This window comes from Dioscorea cayenensis, chromosome 8 (genome assembly GCF_009730915.1).
Source record: "Dioscorea cayenensis subsp. rotundata cultivar TDr96_F1 chromosome 8, TDr96_F1_v2_PseudoChromosome.rev07_lg8_w22 25.fasta, whole genome shotgun sequence".
NCBI lineage: Eukaryota > Viridiplantae > Streptophyta > Magnoliopsida > Dioscoreales > Dioscoreaceae > Dioscorea > Dioscorea cayenensis.
The window spans coordinates 1,961,589-1,982,997 of NC_052478.1; the positions used below are offsets into that span (position 1 = coordinate 1,961,589).

The 21,409-nt window shown below is 33.5% G+C and overlaps 1 protein-coding gene across 1 annotated transcript; it reads right to left on the bottom strand.

Annotated features, from left to right (window-relative positions):
- Positions 1 to 1,049: 1,049 nt before the first annotated feature.
- Positions 1,050 to 15,857, bottom strand: LOC120267253 (inositol hexakisphosphate and diphosphoinositol-pentakisphosphate kinase VIP2-like). The gene is given in 31 exon segments (XM_039274936.1): positions 1,050 to 1,573; positions 1,705 to 1,779; positions 2,165 to 2,332; positions 2,478 to 2,535; positions 2,625 to 2,878; positions 3,275 to 3,346; positions 3,542 to 3,608; positions 3,964 to 4,008; positions 4,188 to 4,429; positions 4,594 to 4,719; positions 5,355 to 5,429; positions 5,506 to 5,568; positions 5,704 to 5,786; positions 6,241 to 6,283; positions 6,812 to 6,970; positions 7,787 to 7,868; positions 8,104 to 8,174; positions 8,283 to 8,296; positions 8,299 to 8,381; positions 8,463 to 8,669; positions 8,779 to 8,864; positions 9,629 to 9,703; positions 9,829 to 9,921; positions 10,389 to 10,493; positions 11,643 to 11,713; positions 12,643 to 12,796; positions 13,918 to 13,981; positions 14,214 to 14,297; positions 14,878 to 14,924; positions 15,419 to 15,478; positions 15,611 to 15,857. Coding segments are annotated over 31 exon segments (3,204 nt in total). The 5' UTR covers positions 15,725 to 15,857; the 3' UTR covers positions 1,050 to 1,309.
- Positions 15,858 to 21,409: the final 5,552 nt, after the last annotated feature.

Sequence of the window (21,409 nt, forward strand, 5' to 3'; positions counted from 1 at the left end):
AAAATAGCACGGAAAAGAGGAGAATGAATGAAAGGAGAAGATTATTATGTTTGATTCTTATTTTTATCTTTTTAAAATCACTTTTTTCCGTGAAGAATGAATGAAAGAGAAGATTATTAAGTTTGCTCTTATTTTTTATCTTTATAAAATCACTTTTTTTTTCCGTGGAGAATGAATGAAAGAGAAGATTATTAAGTTTGCTCTTATTTTTTATCTTTATAAAATCACTTTTTTTTTCCGTGGAGAATGAATGAAAGAGATCACTTTCTTTCCCCTCTCCAGCTCCATTTCTTTATTTTCTCGATCACATGCAACTTTAGTTTCACATGCTCTCTTTATTTTGGGGGTTTTTGTTATTTATTTTATTATTAATTTATTTTTTTAGAAATACGACAAACATTGCGTACACTCTGTGACATAAAATTTGAATTATAAACCTGAACTCACAATTAAAAACTCATTATTACTCTATGTTTAATAAAATTTATCACATTAATATTTTTTACATGAGACCAATGTCAATGGGTTATACACATTTTTGACCTTAATTTTGTTTTGGTGTGTCTTCCATACTTTCATTTATTTTTTCTATATATTATCGTTAATTTTCTTCAATTATTCTGGTGGTAATAAGTCTAGTCTACAAACCACACTTTACCACAACACCTTCATATCTCTGAGTGTATACTGTAAAATTTTATCACTGATCTGATAAACAATGCATTTGTTGTATTGGTTTATGACAATATAGATTCAGCCCTTTTAAAGAATCTGGTACGGAAGATTTAAACAACAATCCAAAGTAACGCTTCTACAACATCAGATCATCATGACAGACAAAAGTGGGCAAAGTAACATGATAAAAGCTTTTAAATTATCTCAATAATATAAAGCAAGCTATGTATTGAACAAACCTTATTGGCAAAACATAAACCTAACAGTTGACTAGTTTTAACACGTCTGCGCCAGAAAAGCATCCACATCATATCTGATTTGAAACCCATAACATATGTAAAGAAAAATGGAAGAGAGCAATAAAAGGAAAAGGAAAAAGAGAAAAAGTACGGTACACTTTGCTGCTTCATATCAAAACTTCAAGAATGTCTAAATGTCAAATGTTAAAAGGGTGGGTTCTTAATGGAGCTCTAATTAAATAAATCCTCATGAAAGTCACACTTGAGCAGAAAGATTCATGAGGAATTAATATGCCCAACCTTAACCCAGCTGCCCGAGAAGAAATAAGTCTTCCACAAAAATCAAACCTCAAATTTGTGGAAGCATCTGAAGATTTATTTATTATAATTTTAAATCATTTGCCATTGCCAGTGCCGTTCTTATGAAAACGCCAGAGATTAACCAAACGCTCAAGAACTCCAGCACTTTTTGAGAAGTAGCCGGAGAAGCCTTGTGGGATAGACGGTGGTGGGAAATCCTCAGCTGGCATGGCAAAAGCACGAATCATCTTTTCCATCTTCTCCAAAGTGAGATATGATCCCACTTCTTGCAACCTCTCTGGTCCCATTATGGGTAATGTGTGCTCTTGATGCAGCAAAGTAGCTTCACTGTCATTATTCTGTCAGAAATACAATTACATTTTTTGAAGCGAAGGGCTCTATGAAGGGTATGTTCTTTTCACAGACTGAAAAACTTAAATTAAGACTGCGCATTTATCTGTGTGACTAGAATACAAGTAAAACTAAGTACCTCAAGAGGACTTAAATCTGCACCGCGGCTAAATGTCATCTCTATGCGGAACCTCTTTGGATCTTCTAGAGGCACCTGCATTTGCTGATATTAGGAAAAGAGCAATTTGTTGATACTTAAATGTATCATGGATAGACAAATCACACTGAAGATGTAGTTTACTAGCATTATCTCCTAAGCTAAATCATGCATACTTGCCAATGATTTCAGTTGGTTACAGTAGGCAGACATTTACAAGCCAAGAAGGTAAATAAATTCTACAAATAGTATGATTGCGACAAAGTACAAAGAAGGCAAGCAAGATACAGATCCCTAAACAACAGCACTGGCCCCTGAAAAGCTAAAGAGTATCCCATATGGCATATATCTAGGACACCAAATTTAGGATTGATTATTGCATTACATAACTTTTCTTCTTTCTTTCTTTAAACTAGCAACTAATTTGTGTGGATTTGCTTACCTCTGTATTTTCAAACATTCTGAGGACAATATAACTCATGTAGTCAAGTTCTCTTGTTTTGAATAACCTTTCCAAAGCACTATTACAGACAAGGCTCTCCTCTCCCTGAAGGGATTCATCCATATTACAATAGCGAAGCACATTCATCAAAGAGTGGATATGAGATTCCTGCAATTAACAGAGTAATGGTTGGAATATTGATATTTGATTACAAAAAGATGTATAACTGAGAAAGACGAACAAGTCATGGTGCAATGGCAAAGGAAATTTACAGTCCACAACTTAAGTAATAAAAGATAAATAAAAAACATACTGATGTAAAGTAAAGCCTTGTCCGAACATGCCGCTCTGGTGTTTTTACATTTGCATACCTGAAAAAAAAAACAGAAGAAGTAAAAAATCAAATAATGTTCTGCAGGAAAAATTAAAGATAGAAAACAAAAATACAGGTGCCAGTTACTTTGGATCTAATCGGTATTTTATTTCCTTATCATCATCGTCATCTTGATCTATTGACTTTTCACTAGTAAAACTAGATCTCCTGGTATCTTCAATCTTATTCAGAGGCCTTGGTTGGTGATCTGTCTCCTCCTTCCTTGGATTTGAGGGCATTGAACTTTTATCTTGATTGGCCTTCAGCTCAGCAACACTAATTGCTTCCTCCCTAGTGTTGCGCAAATCAATCAAAATCTTCCCCAACAAACGTCGCGCAATCTGAAGTGACCCATACCAAAACAAAAAAGTAGATAAAAGCAATTTCTGTAGCGCATTGTGTTTCAGCAACATGGTTATCAGATAATTACTAGCCATTGTTAGTGTATGGAAGCCTGCTTGATTACATTTTAAAACCAGAAATGGACCATGCTTCATAAAAGAAAAGATATTTCCAAGAGACAAAATAGGAACTAACAACTAATCCAATGTATCATGGTGATGGAACAAAAGGCCAAGGATACTGCTGCACAAATAAAGGGCGAAATAGAGAAGATCCATAGAATTTGAAAGAAAAATTAGGGCCTCTCACATCATTAAGCCATATAAGCATCTCTATTCGCCAATATTAGAAATCAAATGTCCATTTAGAATTTTGGATATCAAAGGAAACTATACCTTTGATCCAATTTTAAGTTTTTGCTCTGGATTAATTCCATACTCGTTGGGAATAACACCATCTGCAAGCAACTGAAAAACACAAAGAGTTTAGACAATTAACCGCATATGTAGGTTTGACTAAGAAAATAAACTGTATGCATGTATCACATTCTAAAATTGGAGGCTAAAAGAGAAACAAGAATAAGCAAAGTACAATCTTTTGTTTTCAAAGGACCTGGCCAATAATGCATAACATAAAGAATTGTAGCATTGTTATTTTGGTACCTGGGCAACTTTGAAAAGCTCATCCAGACCTTCAAGGTTTAGATGAGCATTGTGTAGAAGGTCATACCTGAGACAAAGAAAAGGAAAAGAAATAGCACAACTAGACATTAAATATAATAAGAAAATATTGAGCAAGACTTCATTTCAAACTCTTAGGTGGGTGTTGGTGGAAGTGGAATGAGGTACTAGGCACTTCATTCCACAATTACGTCCTTAATATACATCACACTTCCATAACCAGCACAATTTGGTTTGGAAATTTTCAGGCCATAGCTTCTATTTGGGGTAAACTGCCAGGTTTCTTAAATTTTTCCTTTAGATGTATATAGGTAAAGCATTGTGGCAAAGGGAAGTTCTGCAAATGCTCAAGTTGGAAGATAATTGACAGTTCATCAAGCAACAAAAGAGTTGAGAGATCTCACTTGCAAGAATCATAAACATCCGGAATTTGTGTTATATCGAACCGGCTGCATCGGAAAAATGAATTTAATATAAATTCCAGTAACTTGGTGGTAACCATAAGAGAAGTGACAAAGTCACAAAAGAACTATGATAGTCCAAGTGCAATTGAAAGATGCATGCAAGCGAAAGCTTATAATCAGTAAAATTCTAAAACTTCAATGAAGCTGAAGAATAGTCAACATACCCTTTACGTTCATTATACAGGTCCCTCTCTAGTTTCTTCCAGCGAGCAAACATTAAAAGAAAGCCCTCACTACCACAAGGTAACCCTGCAGCAATACGAGCTATGTCAATTGTTGTTTTCCCTAAAGCTTTTGCTTGATCATAGGGAGGCAACACAGCATAAGAGCTTTTCATTGCAAGTTTCTCATCTTCATCAGCAGCAAGTAGTTTTACTTGTGCGGTTATCTTCTTTGTCAGATTGACCTATTCACGAAAAGCAAATCTTTACAAGTAAATGATGAGATTCATGTTCATCTAGATCATTCAGCGTAAAAGCAACATGGCATCCCACAATATTGACATGGGAAAGGAAAGATCTTAGCGTAGGGGGGAGTATAAGAAAGAAGAATGCTGTGATCAGTGATCACCAGTTTAGGAAGAAACTCAGAAGCATTTGGGGGAAGGCCAGCACCATCAACCATCCATGGGAATTGCTCAGATCCATTGCTATGCAATACCTTGCCCTCAGAAGTTATAATTTCATGCAACCTAGCCTGAAAGTTCACTTAGACATCAATAATACTAGGGGGAAAGACAAAAACATTATCAAGTGACAGTCATGCATTAAAATTTGTTGATGACTGAACTCAAATGGATTATAATACCACAAATTTGATAATTAATGAACTTTGTGAAAGGATCAAAATTACATCTAACAAGCGACACCAATGGTACTGTCTTAGCAAGTTGACATATTTGGCCAATGAATGGGCAGACATTTTAGCCAAGTAAATGGTGCATGACACTTTGCATCAGGTTCCACAACCATAAACCAGAAAAATTCTTATCAAATCTATCAAATGCATGCTCTTTGTAGTCTTGTGCCATTGATTTCGGCCAAAAGTCACAGGATTGGACTTCAAACCAGCAAACTTATAATTATGGTTATTTTCACATCTAAACTTTCACTACCTGAATGGGATAGTTGTCCGCAAACAACATTTCCCCATAATGAGCTCAGGGAACGTAACAATGCCCTCACAAAATCTCATCTGCATATTGATAATGAGGGAATTAAGGGTTTCAACCTTTTTACATTTGTAGAAGTCACTTTACTTGGATTAAATAACAAGTTCCAGGTGGAAATTTTTTAGTTATATTGATAGTATAAAGCCATATGTAAGCAAACCTTTGCTTCTTCCATTTCAATACTAGCATTCTCAAGTCCATCCAACATAGAAGAGTCTTTACTGACAAGGGAAACCTGATGAAGACAGAAAAATCAACTAAAATTTATCCGCTATGAGTTATTATTACAAGGAGCAAATCCAGATAAATACCAGGATTGGAGTTAATTGTCCCTCCAAATCAAGGAGGCCTTTGGCAAAAGCTGCAGCAGACATCTGACAATATAGAAATCAATAAATGCCTACCCATAGAATCCTTTCCAAATTAAGCAATGCATCATCTGAAATCCTAACAGTAAAAACAGAAATTCAAGGGAAATATTGATAGCTTATCCAACAGTATTTATACACCTGAACACGCCCTTCATCTGAACTGTATATCTTTAAGTCATGCCGGTAAGTACTATGAAGACGAAGCAAGCCAGTGCCTTCACCTGAGAAAGAATAAATTTAATAGAAACTTAGAATTTCACATAAAATTAGTGGAGACCCATTAATATGATGCAAAAAACTTAGTAAACATGATGTCTATGCCATACCTACAAAGCTTAAACCTGAAACCAATGCAGCATCCAGGTTTAATATAAAAACATAGGGTGCTAAAGTTCTTGTACACAGTTACCACTGAAGTATGCATTGTGCTCACAATTTCTAATTTTAAAAGACGTAATGCCAATTGGTTGAGTTATTTAACTACCATACACCAGATAAGAAACATTAATTCAGCTATTTTTATACGATCACTCTGCAGGCCAGAAGATCGATAAACAAAATAGAATTCTGCTTAAACAAGCAGTCAATGAATGAGGAATATCCTGAGAAAACAAAATTTTTATTCTGGAGCGATCAAAACACAACAATCTTACAGAATGCCCAGAGGAATTTTACCTGGATACATATTGTTCCTGAAATATCTTCCTAACTCTTCTGCCTGCGAGAGAAAAGATACCACCTCTTAAACAACAATCACTAGTTACCAACTGAAAATGTCAGATTTCACAATCAATTAACAGATTTACATAGAGCAGTTCAATGATTAACATCTTTAGTAGATGTGGGTATTCAGAATCTTCCAACAGAACTTTGCTTCATGTTAGTTTTATAAGTAAACCTGTATATAGTAGCTACTGGACATTCATCACTCAGAAAAATAGATCAGTTGGGAAGGAAATATCTTCCTAATTCTTCTGCCTGGAAGATAAAAGAAACCACCTCTTCAAAAACAACCACTAGTTGCCAACAATCATATTTCACAAGCAATTTACAGATTAAATAAAAAATTTTAATATCTAGCAGATGAAGTCAGTAAGGGTTTCCTGCAGCCTCCAAGAAAAATGATGCCTTAATGTTAGTGTTGCTAGTGACCACATGCTACAGTAGGCATGGCACATTCATAGCTAAACAATATTGTTGAGATAGGAAGGAAGCAACTGACAAACAAAAAAGGAAGAAGAATTACCTGCTTTCTTCCAGCATGGGTAAGAACACCTCCATATTTGAGAACCATCAAAGCCTCAACTGGGCGTTCTTCCTCGCCATCACCATTACTTTTTGAAACTTTAACCCATTTAAGTGGCTTCAGTTGCACCTTCCTGTATATACCTGAAAAATGCCCACCCTGCACAACGTCATCGAATTTCAATTCCATCAGCAAAATATCAAAAACATATTTATAATAAATCATTCAGGAGACATGAAACAAGCTCTTAGGAAGAAAAACAATAACAAATAACTCCTATTTTTTGCAACATTGTATAAGAGTCTCAATTCTGAAATTTATAGAATAAGCATAAAGGAGTATAGTTTGTTAGAGATGGTCCCAGTGCTTGATAGGACATCTCCTTTTATTTGACAGTATAGATGCTTTTTCTCCATCATTCTTAAAATGTCTATTGAGGCAATTAATGAGTACAAAATACATAAAGTAGGCCACATAAGCAGCATTTAGTTCAGTGAGGAATATCCCTTCCCATGAAGTGATGCTTTCAATATATATCCTATTTGAGAATTGCAGTCCTACATTTCTCACTTCATAAAGCAGGTGTTAGGGATAAAATGATATAACCAATATTGCAATATTTCTACATTTATGATTGCACATGACTGTGATCATTAAAATAAAATAAAAAAATTTAAAAAGAAGCTCCTATACAACATTCAGTACCAGGGAAGAAAGAAGCAAGCAATATTCATAATCAGTATCACTTGCTCTAATTCTAAAGAACATGAAAATAACTAATGTTTGGTATTTCTGAGATGCAGGATAACGTTAGTAGGTAATCTTGTATCCTGTAATGAAGGAATGCAACAACAGATGAGCATAAAAAATTTACAGATAACTGTCAGATACAGATCCTTGGCCATTTTATATGACTTCGCATTATGATGGTTGCAACATATCTAGGCATTAGGCTGACTTTAGATGACATAATACCTCCTCAAGCACAGCTTTCACTTGACGAAGCTTCTCAGCATGCTCTAGTTCTTCTGCATCACTATCACTTTCACGACCAGACCTGAAAAAGCATAGAGTTTAATATTTAACATGAGATAACAAAGCTGATGTAACTCAAGGGAGTCTTCCAGCGCATAAATGCATACAGAGGCAATATACATCATGTTTCACTTGATAATCCAATCTATAGTTTTTAAGATAGTACTGATCGAAATAATAAAGTGGGCCCTCTGAAAATGTATATATAACCGCAGTAAGAAAACAAGGAGAATTTAGTTGTAGAATCAGTTAAATACCTAGAGCGAGGGACAAGTATTCGTGTAGCATCTAGTAGGTCTTGCAGCTGAACAGCACTTTTTAGCTTTGTCTAAAGATTGACACCATAAACTATTAATTGTTGAAGATTGATCAACAGCAAGGAAATAGTGCATGAGCATGTCTTCGTAAACAAATCGCAAGTTTCAAAGAAAGGGACCTCAGCTCTTGCCCTCCACCATTGTATTTCAGCATTAAATTCAACAGTTTCTCTTCTGTCACTTTCAACTTCACCTTTTGCTTCGGTGTCCGATCGCCACTTAGAATTACCATATACAACAGTAAGAGATCATAATCTGTGAATATAAATATATAAACGGAGCTGGAAAATAGTCCTCACTGACGAATGATTGCAATAACACAGCGCAACTCCTCTGACTGCCCAAACGTGCCAATAATCCCACTTCCCTGTCGTGTTAGCCCCTCTGTAGGTTGGACTGGTTCATTAACTTTCCATGGAAGATTTGGAGGGATGCTAGATGAAAGATGGGGGGCTTTAGCATCAAGAAACATCTTCCTCAATACACAAGCTGCATCATCATAGTACCTATAAGTCAAAAAAATCTCCCTCAGAAATGAAATTTACAGAAAATTTATCTTTGTGATATTGGGTCTCCATATTGCCAATGAATCTAAATACATAATAACATAATTACTTGTGTGAATTCTTTACGAAACTCCACCCATTCACATCGCATACATAAGACCTTCCTTCACATCGTAAAAGGTCAAAACCACACACCTGCAGAAAAAACAAAGTAAAATAGAGGCACCAGCCATAACATCAGCTTCAAACATCCAAGCAAAGTGAAATACTAAGAAATATTATCATCCAAGGCGGTTAGACACTTCCAGAAGGGATATTTCCAAGCATATCATCCAAAGGATAAAATGCCTGTCAGGTTGGAAAATAGATGACTTTATTAGCTAATGGTCTATTTCCTTTTCAGACTATCAAGGTTAGGCTAAAAACAGAAAACTATTATTTATCTGAATCTACAGCAAAGAAGTCCCTACTCTGTAGCTGGAATAGCTTGATACAAGCAAAGTTCATCAATGCAAAACCCTTTATTTCATATGAAATTAGAAAACAAAGTCATCACCATCACAAATTTCAAAGACAATGATAGATGGTGGTGATAAATAATTCAAGAGTTCACTCAAGGAGAAAAAAATCCTTCGTTAGGGATGGGACTAAATTCAATCAGAGGGAACAAGCAATTATCACCACAACTGATGGCTTATTTCTAATTGCAATTATCTGTTAGACCATTCATACAACAAACGAATAAATTTAGGTGCCCAACTAAGCACTGCATTAGTAATTTATTAAATAGATTGATAATTAGATGAACTAAAAGAAGTGAAATGAACATTCATAAAAAAGTAGTTGACAGGTTTGTGTAGTTCATTGTCAGGGAAGATAAATAAACTGTAAAATCATTGTGGCAGACTCATAACAATAATATAAAATGGATACAGAAATAAAGTGATAGACAATTGTACCAGCTGCTGAAATGCAATACAGACATCCCTTGCAATTTGTTTTTCAGTGGGAGTTAACAAGACAGGATACCTGACCTGCAAAAATACTCTTCATGAATAAAAAACATGTAAATCAACAAAGCATGTCGCTGAAGAAGATCACAAGCACAAGAGGCCAAGTAGTAATATCTAAAATTATTATTAATTGATAGGCAGCTTACTTCTTTCCCATTAGTATTCCTCATGACAACACCATCAACAACTGGTGACTTTCGTGCTTCAGCATGTGCATATTCTGGACCAACAGTATAAACCTGTTGAAACAAAGGCCCGGATTTACTTATTTTTCGTATGCATGCTATAAAAGTGCAATTAGAAGAGAAATTATGCACCCGCACGATGGAAGAGACACTTGTAATTTCAATGAACAAAAATAGTTTTGCAAGAAAAAGTTGGTGAAGAATGGATGGTGTGCCCCTAATATCATAGAAAGAAATATTTCGAACAAGGTCGAAGGTGAGGAAATTTATCATTCAAGCTCTTTAAAGCATGTCTCACATGAATTTAATTCACAGAGCAACAAATAAGTTGAATTTACAACTCTATTGACTAAGAACTTTAAGATATTTATGAATTTTAAGGACTTCTTCACAAAAGAATTGTGTTTAGATCAGCTGTTGAGAATCTAGATACTACAAGATCTAAAACAATCCCTTAGCTAATCAGCTCCGTCTTTTAAATCCAAACTATAAAGAAGTAATTGAAACACAAAATAGGTAACCTTGACATCTGTTCCCCCCGTAGGCATGAACTCCTCATAAATATAAGAGCCTTCACGTCTCACTCTTCGAACCTCTGGATGGAACTCACTTGACCTATTTCCTACCTGTAAAGAGCCAGTCTCAAAAACCTCACAGCATTAAGAGAAAGTACATAGCATAGATTCAACCAAACATGGATCAGTATTTACCTAGGAAGCACATATACCAACACCTAATACACTATACACTCTATGATATGATACAATGACACATCATTTCTAAAAAATTAGGACACAACACATTAGAAATATGCTGCACACATGTCCTAGCATGTCCAAAATTAAATAAATAAATAAATAAATAAATAAAGGATACTCCAATACGCGTCCTACACCTGTACATAAGCCTTTGAGCAGTGACGGATCTTCATAAGTATTTACACTACCATTATTTGGATTTACAAAATTGAATATCCTTGAAAGCATTATAATTTATACTCCCTCAGTTCCTTTTTACTAGTCACATTTTGGAGCTTTTCTTTGTTCTTTCTACTTGTCCATTAAAAATTTTGTACAACATTAAATATTGTTTTTCTAATTTATCCTTAATATTTAATGTACTTCTACAATTTCCAATAAATTATATTCAACTATACATTTTTCCAAAGCATATTTTAAATGGTAATATTGGAAAGTTGATATAATTTTTATAAAATTTTAGGTTACCAATTAACTTCAACCAATTTTTCTTAATCAGTGTGAATTAGGTAAAATTGACAAGTAAAAAGGAACGGAGGAAGTATCTGATTTTAAAAATAAATCAAATGCATGTGCACCAATCATCAAATTCAGCAACTAGCAGCTGTTAGCACGAAATGATAAGAATTTCAAGACATTAATGTAACTTCAAAACCTGGCATAAATCATTTTGAATTTTGCTAGACAATTACAAGCATGTGTTTACAAACAACATCCAATATAGTCAAACAATGTCAGGATGACAGAACCAGAGTGCAATTCTTAATTATGATTCTATTTTCAAGAACACCAGGCTTTTCAAAATCTCAGTTCAACATTATCACATATTCCCCAACTAGTCATGATAGAATGTCAATTGCTTCAAGCAAAGAACAAAGGTTCAATCTAAGGTACAGCCCCGACAAATTATCAGAACAGTTCACCTACATATGCAAGTGACTATGGTCATCCAAAAGTCGAATAGATAAAAGGCTATATAATGATATAAAAATAACCATGTCTAAGCTATCGTGTTACCTTCCGAAACAATTCTTTCATGCCTCCACCAGCAGAACTAGGATAGTATATCATTATACTGTGATCATCTCCTAAAATAAATAAGGTCGATAGTCACATCAATATCAAGAGAAAATAGTGATGCTTTACGGAATTAAAAAATATGGAAAAATTAGCCACCTTGATGAAGTATAATCACATCACTTAAAAATGCCAAACAAAAAAATTTTCATTGCCTATAGCCACAATGTGCTAGTTGAAGATAGTCTATGCAAGAAAGTTGTTCTCTACTTGCATATAATTAAGAGAAAAGGGCTTAAAAGTTTTAGTAAAAAGTACTAGGTACTGAAGACATTATTTTTCTCAAATGCTCATAGGAGTCAATTACAGATGAAGTATCTCAAAAAAGCAAGCATTGCCGAGCAAATAGAATCAGTAATTCTCAACAAAAACTTGCCAAAGAAAATGAAAACTATGCAGGACTGTGAATAGTCAATGGTATACATCATTTTGTACTGGAAAAATGTAAGTTTTGAAAGGCAGAAAAATATTAGGATCCTTGAAATTAGTGTTGCAGCTTTCACTACGTAAATGTATGTTATGTATTGCATAAAATGATCAACTGAACCCAATTTTGACAAGATCTCATTATAATATTTCTCCTTCAGCTATTTCCCTTGACTTTGCATTGCTTAATTGTCTCACATTGATCTCTAATTATAATTTCTACCATGTCAAATAGAAGATGGCCTTACAATTAGTTTTTCAAGAAATAAACTACTCTGAAAGCCCAATTTGACATCATTTGCCTAGAAAATGGAAGGAAAAGGGAAAGGAAAAAAAGACAACATCAACATAAGGATTGTGGAATAAGTTAAACTAAAGCACCAAGAAAAATATCACAATTCTTTGAACTTTGTATCAAATAAATATTTTTACGAAATATAATCACACTGAAAACATAACAACTACCACATAAGCATTATTGTTCCCTTGCACTATATTTAAGCTATAGTCTCACCATCAATAGGTTTCTCCACAAACGGTTTCCAAAAGCGCTTCCCATGAACCTCAACAAAATCTTCTTGCTCAACAAAGTATTCCAGTTCTTGATAAGGGTATTCTCTATTTACAAGAGCATAATTTGGCACAGGAACTCCAAACATATCAAGACGCTTGAGCACAAGATAATATGATTAGGTTAAGCATAAATCATAATCACAAAAAATAGATAAAAAGGAAAATTAATAAACATAACAAAACAAGGGAACTATTCATGGCTAGAAGGCAGGTTAATTTTTCACAGCTAAAGTGGATGGATGGCTGCCTGTGCAAAAGCACCAGAAATATATATATATATATATATAGAGAGAGAGAGAGAGAGAGACATAGATATAGCTATATAACCCATATGTTGATCTAAGCATATAGTCAACTTCACAACCTCATTTCTTACAAGTTAGGACGATGTCCACAGTTCGGTTTTATGGGTTTTATATAAGCATTCAAACCCTTTTCATTAAGACCATAATTCATAAATTAAATCATCAATATTTCAAGTCACGCTGAACAAGAACTTGAAACATCTCCAATGCGTAAAAATCAGCATACGCCACATCCTCCTCTTAATATCTCAAATGGGGTATGAATACCAAGAATGTATTAACTTAATAAGCAATATGTACCATCATCAGCATCATTGTTTATTCACTATTTGTAAGTCTCATTTTCAGTTTTTCCGGCCTAAAGCATGACAACAAACAATTGATTCAGTTTACGCTAGTGCATGGGTTCCAAAAGATTCATGGATACACTCTGTATCTATTTATCAGAAGAATATACTCTTTTCCTGAACACTCAATGGTGATAATGTCCCATATTAGAATTGCGCGTCACATGTTGCAACTGGTCAAATAAGCATTTCAGAGTCCTTGCATATTTGTAGATTTTTCATGGTAAACCAACAATCAAACAAAATAAAGTCATCTTAGTCGAATAGAAAAGAAAATCATGACTTACTAAAACAGAATTAGTGTTACCTGTCTAAAATATGACAAACAACACTTCACATTCAACCATTGATCATGTGGGAAACAAAGTATTTGCAGATCATATATTTACTTGAACACAAATTATTCACAATTTTGCAAAGATATAGCTGCACATTGCCATTCTGACGTGGACAGCATCAAAGAGTAAGCAAAAGTCAAACAATCTAACAAGCAAAAACCAAGAATCATATAAACAATCAACTATAAATGTAGCATAACACAAGATCTAAATGTGAACGAAATACCTCATAAACCTTCCTTCGATCATGGAGAAGATGTTGCGGTTCCAACTCATTCACCAAGAATGGCCTAAACAATATATGGTATGTTTGCTGTTAATGATATATGTCTTCTGTGAATCATAGCTTAGGTTAGAGGACTTCACATACTCAAATAATCAAAAGAAAATCACTCAGAAAAGTGTCCCCATGCTAAAATAGACAGCTTCTTTGTGTAATCAGAAAATCAGATGAACTAGATTACACAAAGGTTCAAGACTCATCAAAATTACATGATCATAAAATATAAAAAAGCATCTCACTTTCTTAGAGCAGCATATTCCTCAGCCTTCTCGAGTGGGTATCCCGTTGAATAGAAGGCAATCAGGCAATCACATATCGGCCAGCTGAGATGTCAACAGATATAGTAAAAAAGACAATATAACAAATATAGAATTAAGTAAACTGTATCAGACTAGCACGCAAAAGGTAACAGAAGTAGTAATGGACTCTGGTATCTAACAAGTTGTGTCCACTGTTAGATTTTGAACATTGACTCACGCCGTATGAAGCAATACTCTAACCATTGAGTTGTGTAGGTCTTTCAAGTGGGGCACTGGAAAATGAATAGATCGTATCATGTCTTGCAAGTAACTATGCATGAGTAGCAGGTATAAGAACAAATCTAGAAATACCGAAACAGCAAGGATAGGCAAACATTAACACATAGAATATATGCACAATTTTGTTAGGACAGTGTGTTCCGCAAAATGGAATCTAACTGGCAACCGCACAATTCAGATGTATGAGGCGGGATAAGTATGCGCCACCACGCCTTTTTTTTACCTAATGCACATTATTTTGTCCTCCACAATCCCCGTATGTAAAATAACCCGAGGATGCCTGACTAAAGTAAGACAGCCAAACATAACCTCACAAAATCATAGCAGAATAGTGTTATTGACAAATTGCACAAAACTACATTACTTTGCTATTGGTTCCTCGAGAATAACCTTGTCTCCGAAATATATAACCTGCACCAAAAGACAAATAAATTATTGCCGTAATCCAACAAAACAAAAAGTAGGCCACCTTATACTTTTTAATACCCACAAAATCATGTAGTTCTCATGAATGTGAGAGCCAAAGGAATAAGAGAACTCTTAAACTATTCAATGAAAACACAGAAACAACCTAAACATCCTAGAAACCATACACACAGAGCGAGTCGCTATGATCACAATTTCAAAACAGATTTACGGCCGTTTCCCAAGCATGCACTTCTCATTGATGCTGGTTACTCGGTGGAATGAAGAACTCCTGAGTTTTACTCTATTCAGGAATAACAAACAACTCACAATAAAAAAAAAAAAAAGATCTATAAAAGCAATCCAATGTAATCACAACGAAGAAAAACGAGTTCAGAGCCATTTTCCAAACCTCCTAATCGCATAAACCAATCACTCAATCAACTACCACCGTCACAAACCCATTTCTAAGAAACCAGAACCACCAATCCAATACGCACCTCAAACTCTCCAAACGCCTGCAGCCTCTCAAGAATCTGGCCCATGGGAGCCGAGAAAACCTAACAATCAAAACCAAGAAACCATCAGAAATCCAATCCATCCGTCAAGAATCAAAACCAAACAAACACCAACCCCAAAATCATCACCCTCAAAAACCGAATCAAGAAACACAAGTCAAAAGAGAAAAGAACCTCTGGTCCGCATTTCACCTTCTTTTCCATGACGCATACCCCGATCTTGATCTTCCCCTCCTCCGCCATTACTACCTCTTCCGATCTCGATCCAACGTCTCCCTTCCTCTCCATCGATCACCAAGAAGAGAACCCCAGCGAGCGAGCACGAGAGAGAGAGAGAGAGAGAGAGAGAGAGAGCTCATGGAGAACCCATGCTTGCTTTGCCTTTTATAAGCTTAGTTATCGTTCTAAGAAGAAGGCGGCGAGAGAGCTCCATTTGTTTACCCTTTTTTTAATTAATATTTATTTTTTATAGTTTTCTTTTTTTTTTTAAGAAAAAAAAGAAAAGAAAATGAGGATCTTGAATCTACGGTGAAGATTCGAGAATCAGGGGGAGATTTGATGAGTATCTTTTGATTGGGCTGGGCTTGTGGGCCATATGAATGTCCGTGTGGGCCCATCTTATCAGGCTAGCAGGACCGCCACCTGTGCACTCTCTCGATAATGTTTGCAATTTTTTTGATTTGACTCCTTATAAAATAAATATATAATTTTTTACTATTGATGATTCCTTCATGATCTCTGCCCACTTAATTAAATCTTTAGTTATTTATAAATATGTTCCCATATCTAATTTATAAATAATTTTACAAATAAGTTAAGCACTTATTGTGTTTTTAATAAGTCGAGGGAGAATAGAATGAAGTGAAAAAGAATAGGGATCAAATTGATTAAATGAAAAAACAAATTGGTGGGCGAATCACATTGTTAAACTCTGTATTGTCGGCGATTCTAACTTATTGGATGTCTATCTTCCGTCTGCCTGCTTGGGTAGTTAAACCAATTGATCGGATCATAAGGGATTTTTTATGGTCGAGGCTGAACATTGATAAACCCGAGTGCAGATTAGTCAGCTGGAAAAGTTTTGTGTCGTGCCAGGGAGCAAGGAGGCTGGGGAGATTCTTGACCTACATAACTTCAACCAGGCGCTGTTGGGAAGTGGTGATGGAAGTTAGCCAATGACTGTGTTTGGGGAGGGGCTGAGGTGATCCAGTTTAATTATGGTGGCAATAGTGGGGATCTGTTTCCTGAGAGAAGGGGGAGGATGTCGTATTTCTGGTGTGGGGTCCTGAGCGTGTACCCGGCTTTAAGGTGTTGTGTCTCAAGTGAAATTCGCTCTGGTGCTGATACCTTGTTTTGGAGAGACAGGTGGCTCAATGGCAGAGCTCCTATGTATGTTTGGCGTGAACAATATAGATGTTGTGGGCAGCAGGACTCTACCTTCAAAGATGTGGGCCACTTGCTTTAGGAGCAACCATTCTGTGAGGATGCAGATTTAGTTCAAATATGGGACAGGTGGCGGTCTATCGGAAATGATGAGAGGGACAAGAAAAGGTGGTCGCTTAATGGCAACGGGGTGTTCTCAGTAAAGTCGTTTTACAACTTTCTTAATGATGGGGGTGTAAGGTGTGAGATTGCAAATTTCTTTTGGAAAAGTAAATGGCCCAAGAAGATTAACTTCTTCAACTGGTTGGTCTGGAAAAATAAGATTTTGACGATGGAAAACTTGGAAATTAGGTGATGTAACAAACTCCCGACAGCAACTTGGGTCATGTGCCACGCGAATGCGGAATCAGTGGATTACTTGTTCCTTCATTGTTCGGTCGCTAAGGAGGTGTGGGGCTACTTCTGCAGTTGTTGTGCATTCCGGAGCCCCCGAGTTCGATGAGATGTGTGTGGCTGGAGTGGCGGGATTATGTGAGGCCCGACCTTAGGGTAGCAATGGATTTAGAGATCAAGGCGTTAGTCTGAATATTTGAATTGCACGCAACGATAGAATTTTTAATGTTAAAATTATGCATGCTTATTACATTCTCCTAAGTATTAATCGTATGCTCCTATCATGGTTCGATGCACTTGCAGATGGCGCTAAGGTAAGATTAGAAGACACCATAGCTACCATCAGGTGCAGTCTGGAGTTCCTTGAGTCGAGGAGCCAGAGGGACAGTGGGGACAGTACTGCCAAGGAGGCACCAGACCGAAGCACGGAGTAGCTATTTTCTTTGACTGTGTCCGAGGATGATCTTGTATTCTCGGGTGGTGGTCTGTTTTGTTGCTCTTGTATCACTTCTTGTGGTATGAGTGATTTTGTGGTTCCTAGTTGTATCTGGTTTTATTAAAATTTAATAGAAGTGGTTTACTGTTTTTTTAAAAAAAAGTGTTTAGTGGGACAGATTCAAAAACTAAGGGAAAAAAATAATAATTTTTTTTTAGCACCGGACATGTATGTTGGTTTATCAGCACCACTCACCCACCATTCATATATTTTTCACTAAGTTATATCTAGTTGTTGTGTGTGATAAAACTATTTTTATGCTTTTAATATAAATAATTAAATAGTATTATTCACTCTATTTATTATAATTAAATATTTTTATTTAATTCAAACTCAGGGGTAAAGATGTCGATTCAATTTAATTAGTATAATTAATTATTTAAATAAACTATGTGAAGAATTTTGTATGTGGAAGGAGTTGGTTTTCCAACTTGTGTCCTATAGGATTATAAATAAATAAATAAATGTACTTTAATAAATGATTAATTAAAAAAAGTAGTGGTATGCTTGCAAAAGCGCACTCATAAAGAAAAGAAACTACAAATAACCCTTGACCTAAACTTTGATTAAACTTTCATTAAGGATAAAGGATGAGTCAAAAGGATTGAGTTGGCATCCTTTTCATTAAATTAAAACAAATTTCGGTGGTTTTCTTTATATCTTTTAGCCAAAGTGTTCACCTAAAACTCTAAAAGTTCATGTTTTATTTTTAATATTATTTTTAAAAAAAGGAAGTCTACTTTAGGATGATCATTCATGATAAGCATGTTATTTTCCATGCCTTAATCATTCCACTTTAGTACTTTTTATTGTGCAAAATAAATAAAACTAATTATTAATTGTTATAATTTATCCGACCATATTAAAATATAATAATCAGAAAAAAAAAATCCAAGAGTAGTTTGACTTCAAAAAAAACAAGGGAAATATAATTGTATAAATTGAATATTTATTAATATTTAACTTTTATGAGGCAAACTCTATTGTTGGTCGGCTTTTAAAATAATCTTGATAATTTTAAGACAATATTGACATATAATTCGAAATATAAATAAATTATTATTATTAATAAATTTACAACATCATGTATAAAGTACTAATAAAAAATTAGCAGAGCAAATGCAATCAAACAATATTTAAAGTAAAAAAACTTCAATAAATAAAGGAAAAAAATATTAAAGAGAGCAAAAAAATAAAATAATTACAATATAATAGATTTCATAACTTTTAATACAACTCATTGAACGAATCAAAATCAAAACCACTAATAATAAAATTTTAACCACAATTTTTAGAAACAAATTTAAATTTTAAATCTCTTAAAAAAATTTAATAAAAAAAAGCCCGCTTTTAATCATGACATACAAATTGATAAACAAAATATATGTATAGCCTTATAAGAGTCAACGAGAGAAGGATTTTTTTTTTCTCGTTTTATTTAACAGATATAAGTCAAAGAAAAAGATGATTTTTTACATTTATGATCCTCTTTACTGTTATAATAGATAAATCATTACAACCTAAACTATTGGCATAAAATATGTAAACAAACACTTAAATGTAATAAATATATCTTATTTTTTTAATTATTTTAAAGTTTCTTTGGATTTCTCTCAAAGCAAATTATACAACTATTTTAATATTATGCATTGATTACAAGTCATTGAAGATAACAAAGCGAAAGAAGTTGCTATCAAATCAAAAATCTTTAAGGGAAATATAAAGGAAGTTAGAATCCTTAAAATCTATTAGAAATAGATAGTCTATGAGGAAAGGTATGCTATTTTAATTTTAAATATTGATTACTCTAATGGGTCAAAAGTGTATACTTCAAGATGTTACATGAATTAAGGACAAAGTTTATATAATTAAATAAATAATTAGTTAGTCTTTGTAGATGGCTATGTTAGTCCAATAATGTGTGCAGAGTAGGAAAAAATAATCTAATATTCTAAATTTCTAATCACTCAAATCTAATTATATATGTCTTTTTTTTATTAACGAATAAAATAGTAATAGTGGCAATAACTGAGAGATTAAAGCACTTGACTCTTATACCCCTCTCATATTGGTTGAGTTCGGTGATTTGTTTATTTTATAAAATAAAATGTAAATTAATTATTAGAGGAAAAATCTAATGGAGTTTAAGTTTAACACAAACTTTGTCTTCCTAAGAACAAATCAAAATGATTGTTTATATTTATTGTCTTTTTTTAATTAATAATTGATTTTTATTAATAACTAGTATTTTATTAAATTAGTTAAATATTTCAAATTTTTTTATAAATGGTGTTTGGTTGAGAGGGTTGGAACTCACTCTTATAATTCCAATATATTGAAATACAACTCCAAAGTATCTATTATGTTAGATAATAAACAAAATTAAAAAAAATGTGGTTGAAGTGGATTAATTGTTGAGTATCAAATAAAAAAAAATCCTGTGATTATAAGAAATATAAAGAGAAAAACAACTACTAATTTATTTTCATTATGTATTATGGTTAATTTATTTAGAACTCAAAGACAAAATAAAATTTTATTATGTAATCTTTCAAGAGATGCACACAACTCACTAAAAGAAACTTAATTTTTGAAAAACTTTTACCTCCAAAAACAAATCCACTCCTAGTTTTGTGAAAACATTCCAAGTTTGCAGGAAATATAAAATTTTTACAAATTTAAGGATGTTTTTAAGTTTTAAAAATGTAAAATTTATTATAAATACCAACAACCTCTTAATCTATTAACCTAGGTCCATGTACAGAGTGTTCGTGTCTTTTGTAAAGAAAATTAATTTGAACTTTAACTCACGTAGAATGAGGATACAAATATATTGAAATATTAACTCTATATTTGTGTATAATCAGACGTCAAAGGAAAAAATTATTCTGAATAAATGAATATGTTTTATATTTAGTAAAAGATACTAATAAACTTAAAAATATATAATTTTTAAAGAAAAACAAAAATGATGCAGTGCAAAACCAAGAAGGAAATAGGAAAGAAAACAGGAAATGGGAAATTAAAAAACCAGGCCCATGAAATGACAACACAAATAGGAAAATGAAAACAGAAAAAAAAGAAAATTTCTAACTCAACAACTTCAATGTTTTATTTAAGTTTCAGCCGCTAAATTTGAAGTCTAAGGCAAAAGTTGGTGAAATACAAGGAAAATGTGATTGTTTAATCATTTATTTATTATAGCTGAACTCAACCTCCAATTCTTATGGGGCGTTTGGTTGGATGTAGTTGAAAATGCAGTGGATTTGTATTTACAAATCCTTGTATTTGAAAATTCAGGAGAGTCAAATCCAGTGTTTGGTTTGATGTATTTATAATGATAGATCACAGAATTTTGTGTTTGGTTGGAGGGATTTGTAAATTTGAAATTTGGAAAACTGGTTTGATGTAATAATTAATATAAATTATAAAATATATAGTTTATTTTATGTAAATATGAATTCAAATTTCAAATATTATGAGTAATTAATATAATTAATATATACTTAATTTATTATAATAAAATATAATATATTAATTATTTATTAAAATAATTAATATTAATTACACTATAATTATATTTTATTTAATATTTTATAAAATATAATTATAGTGTAGTTAATATTATGAGTAATTAATATCATTAATATATACTTAATTTATCATAATAAAATATCATATATTAATTATTTATTAAAATA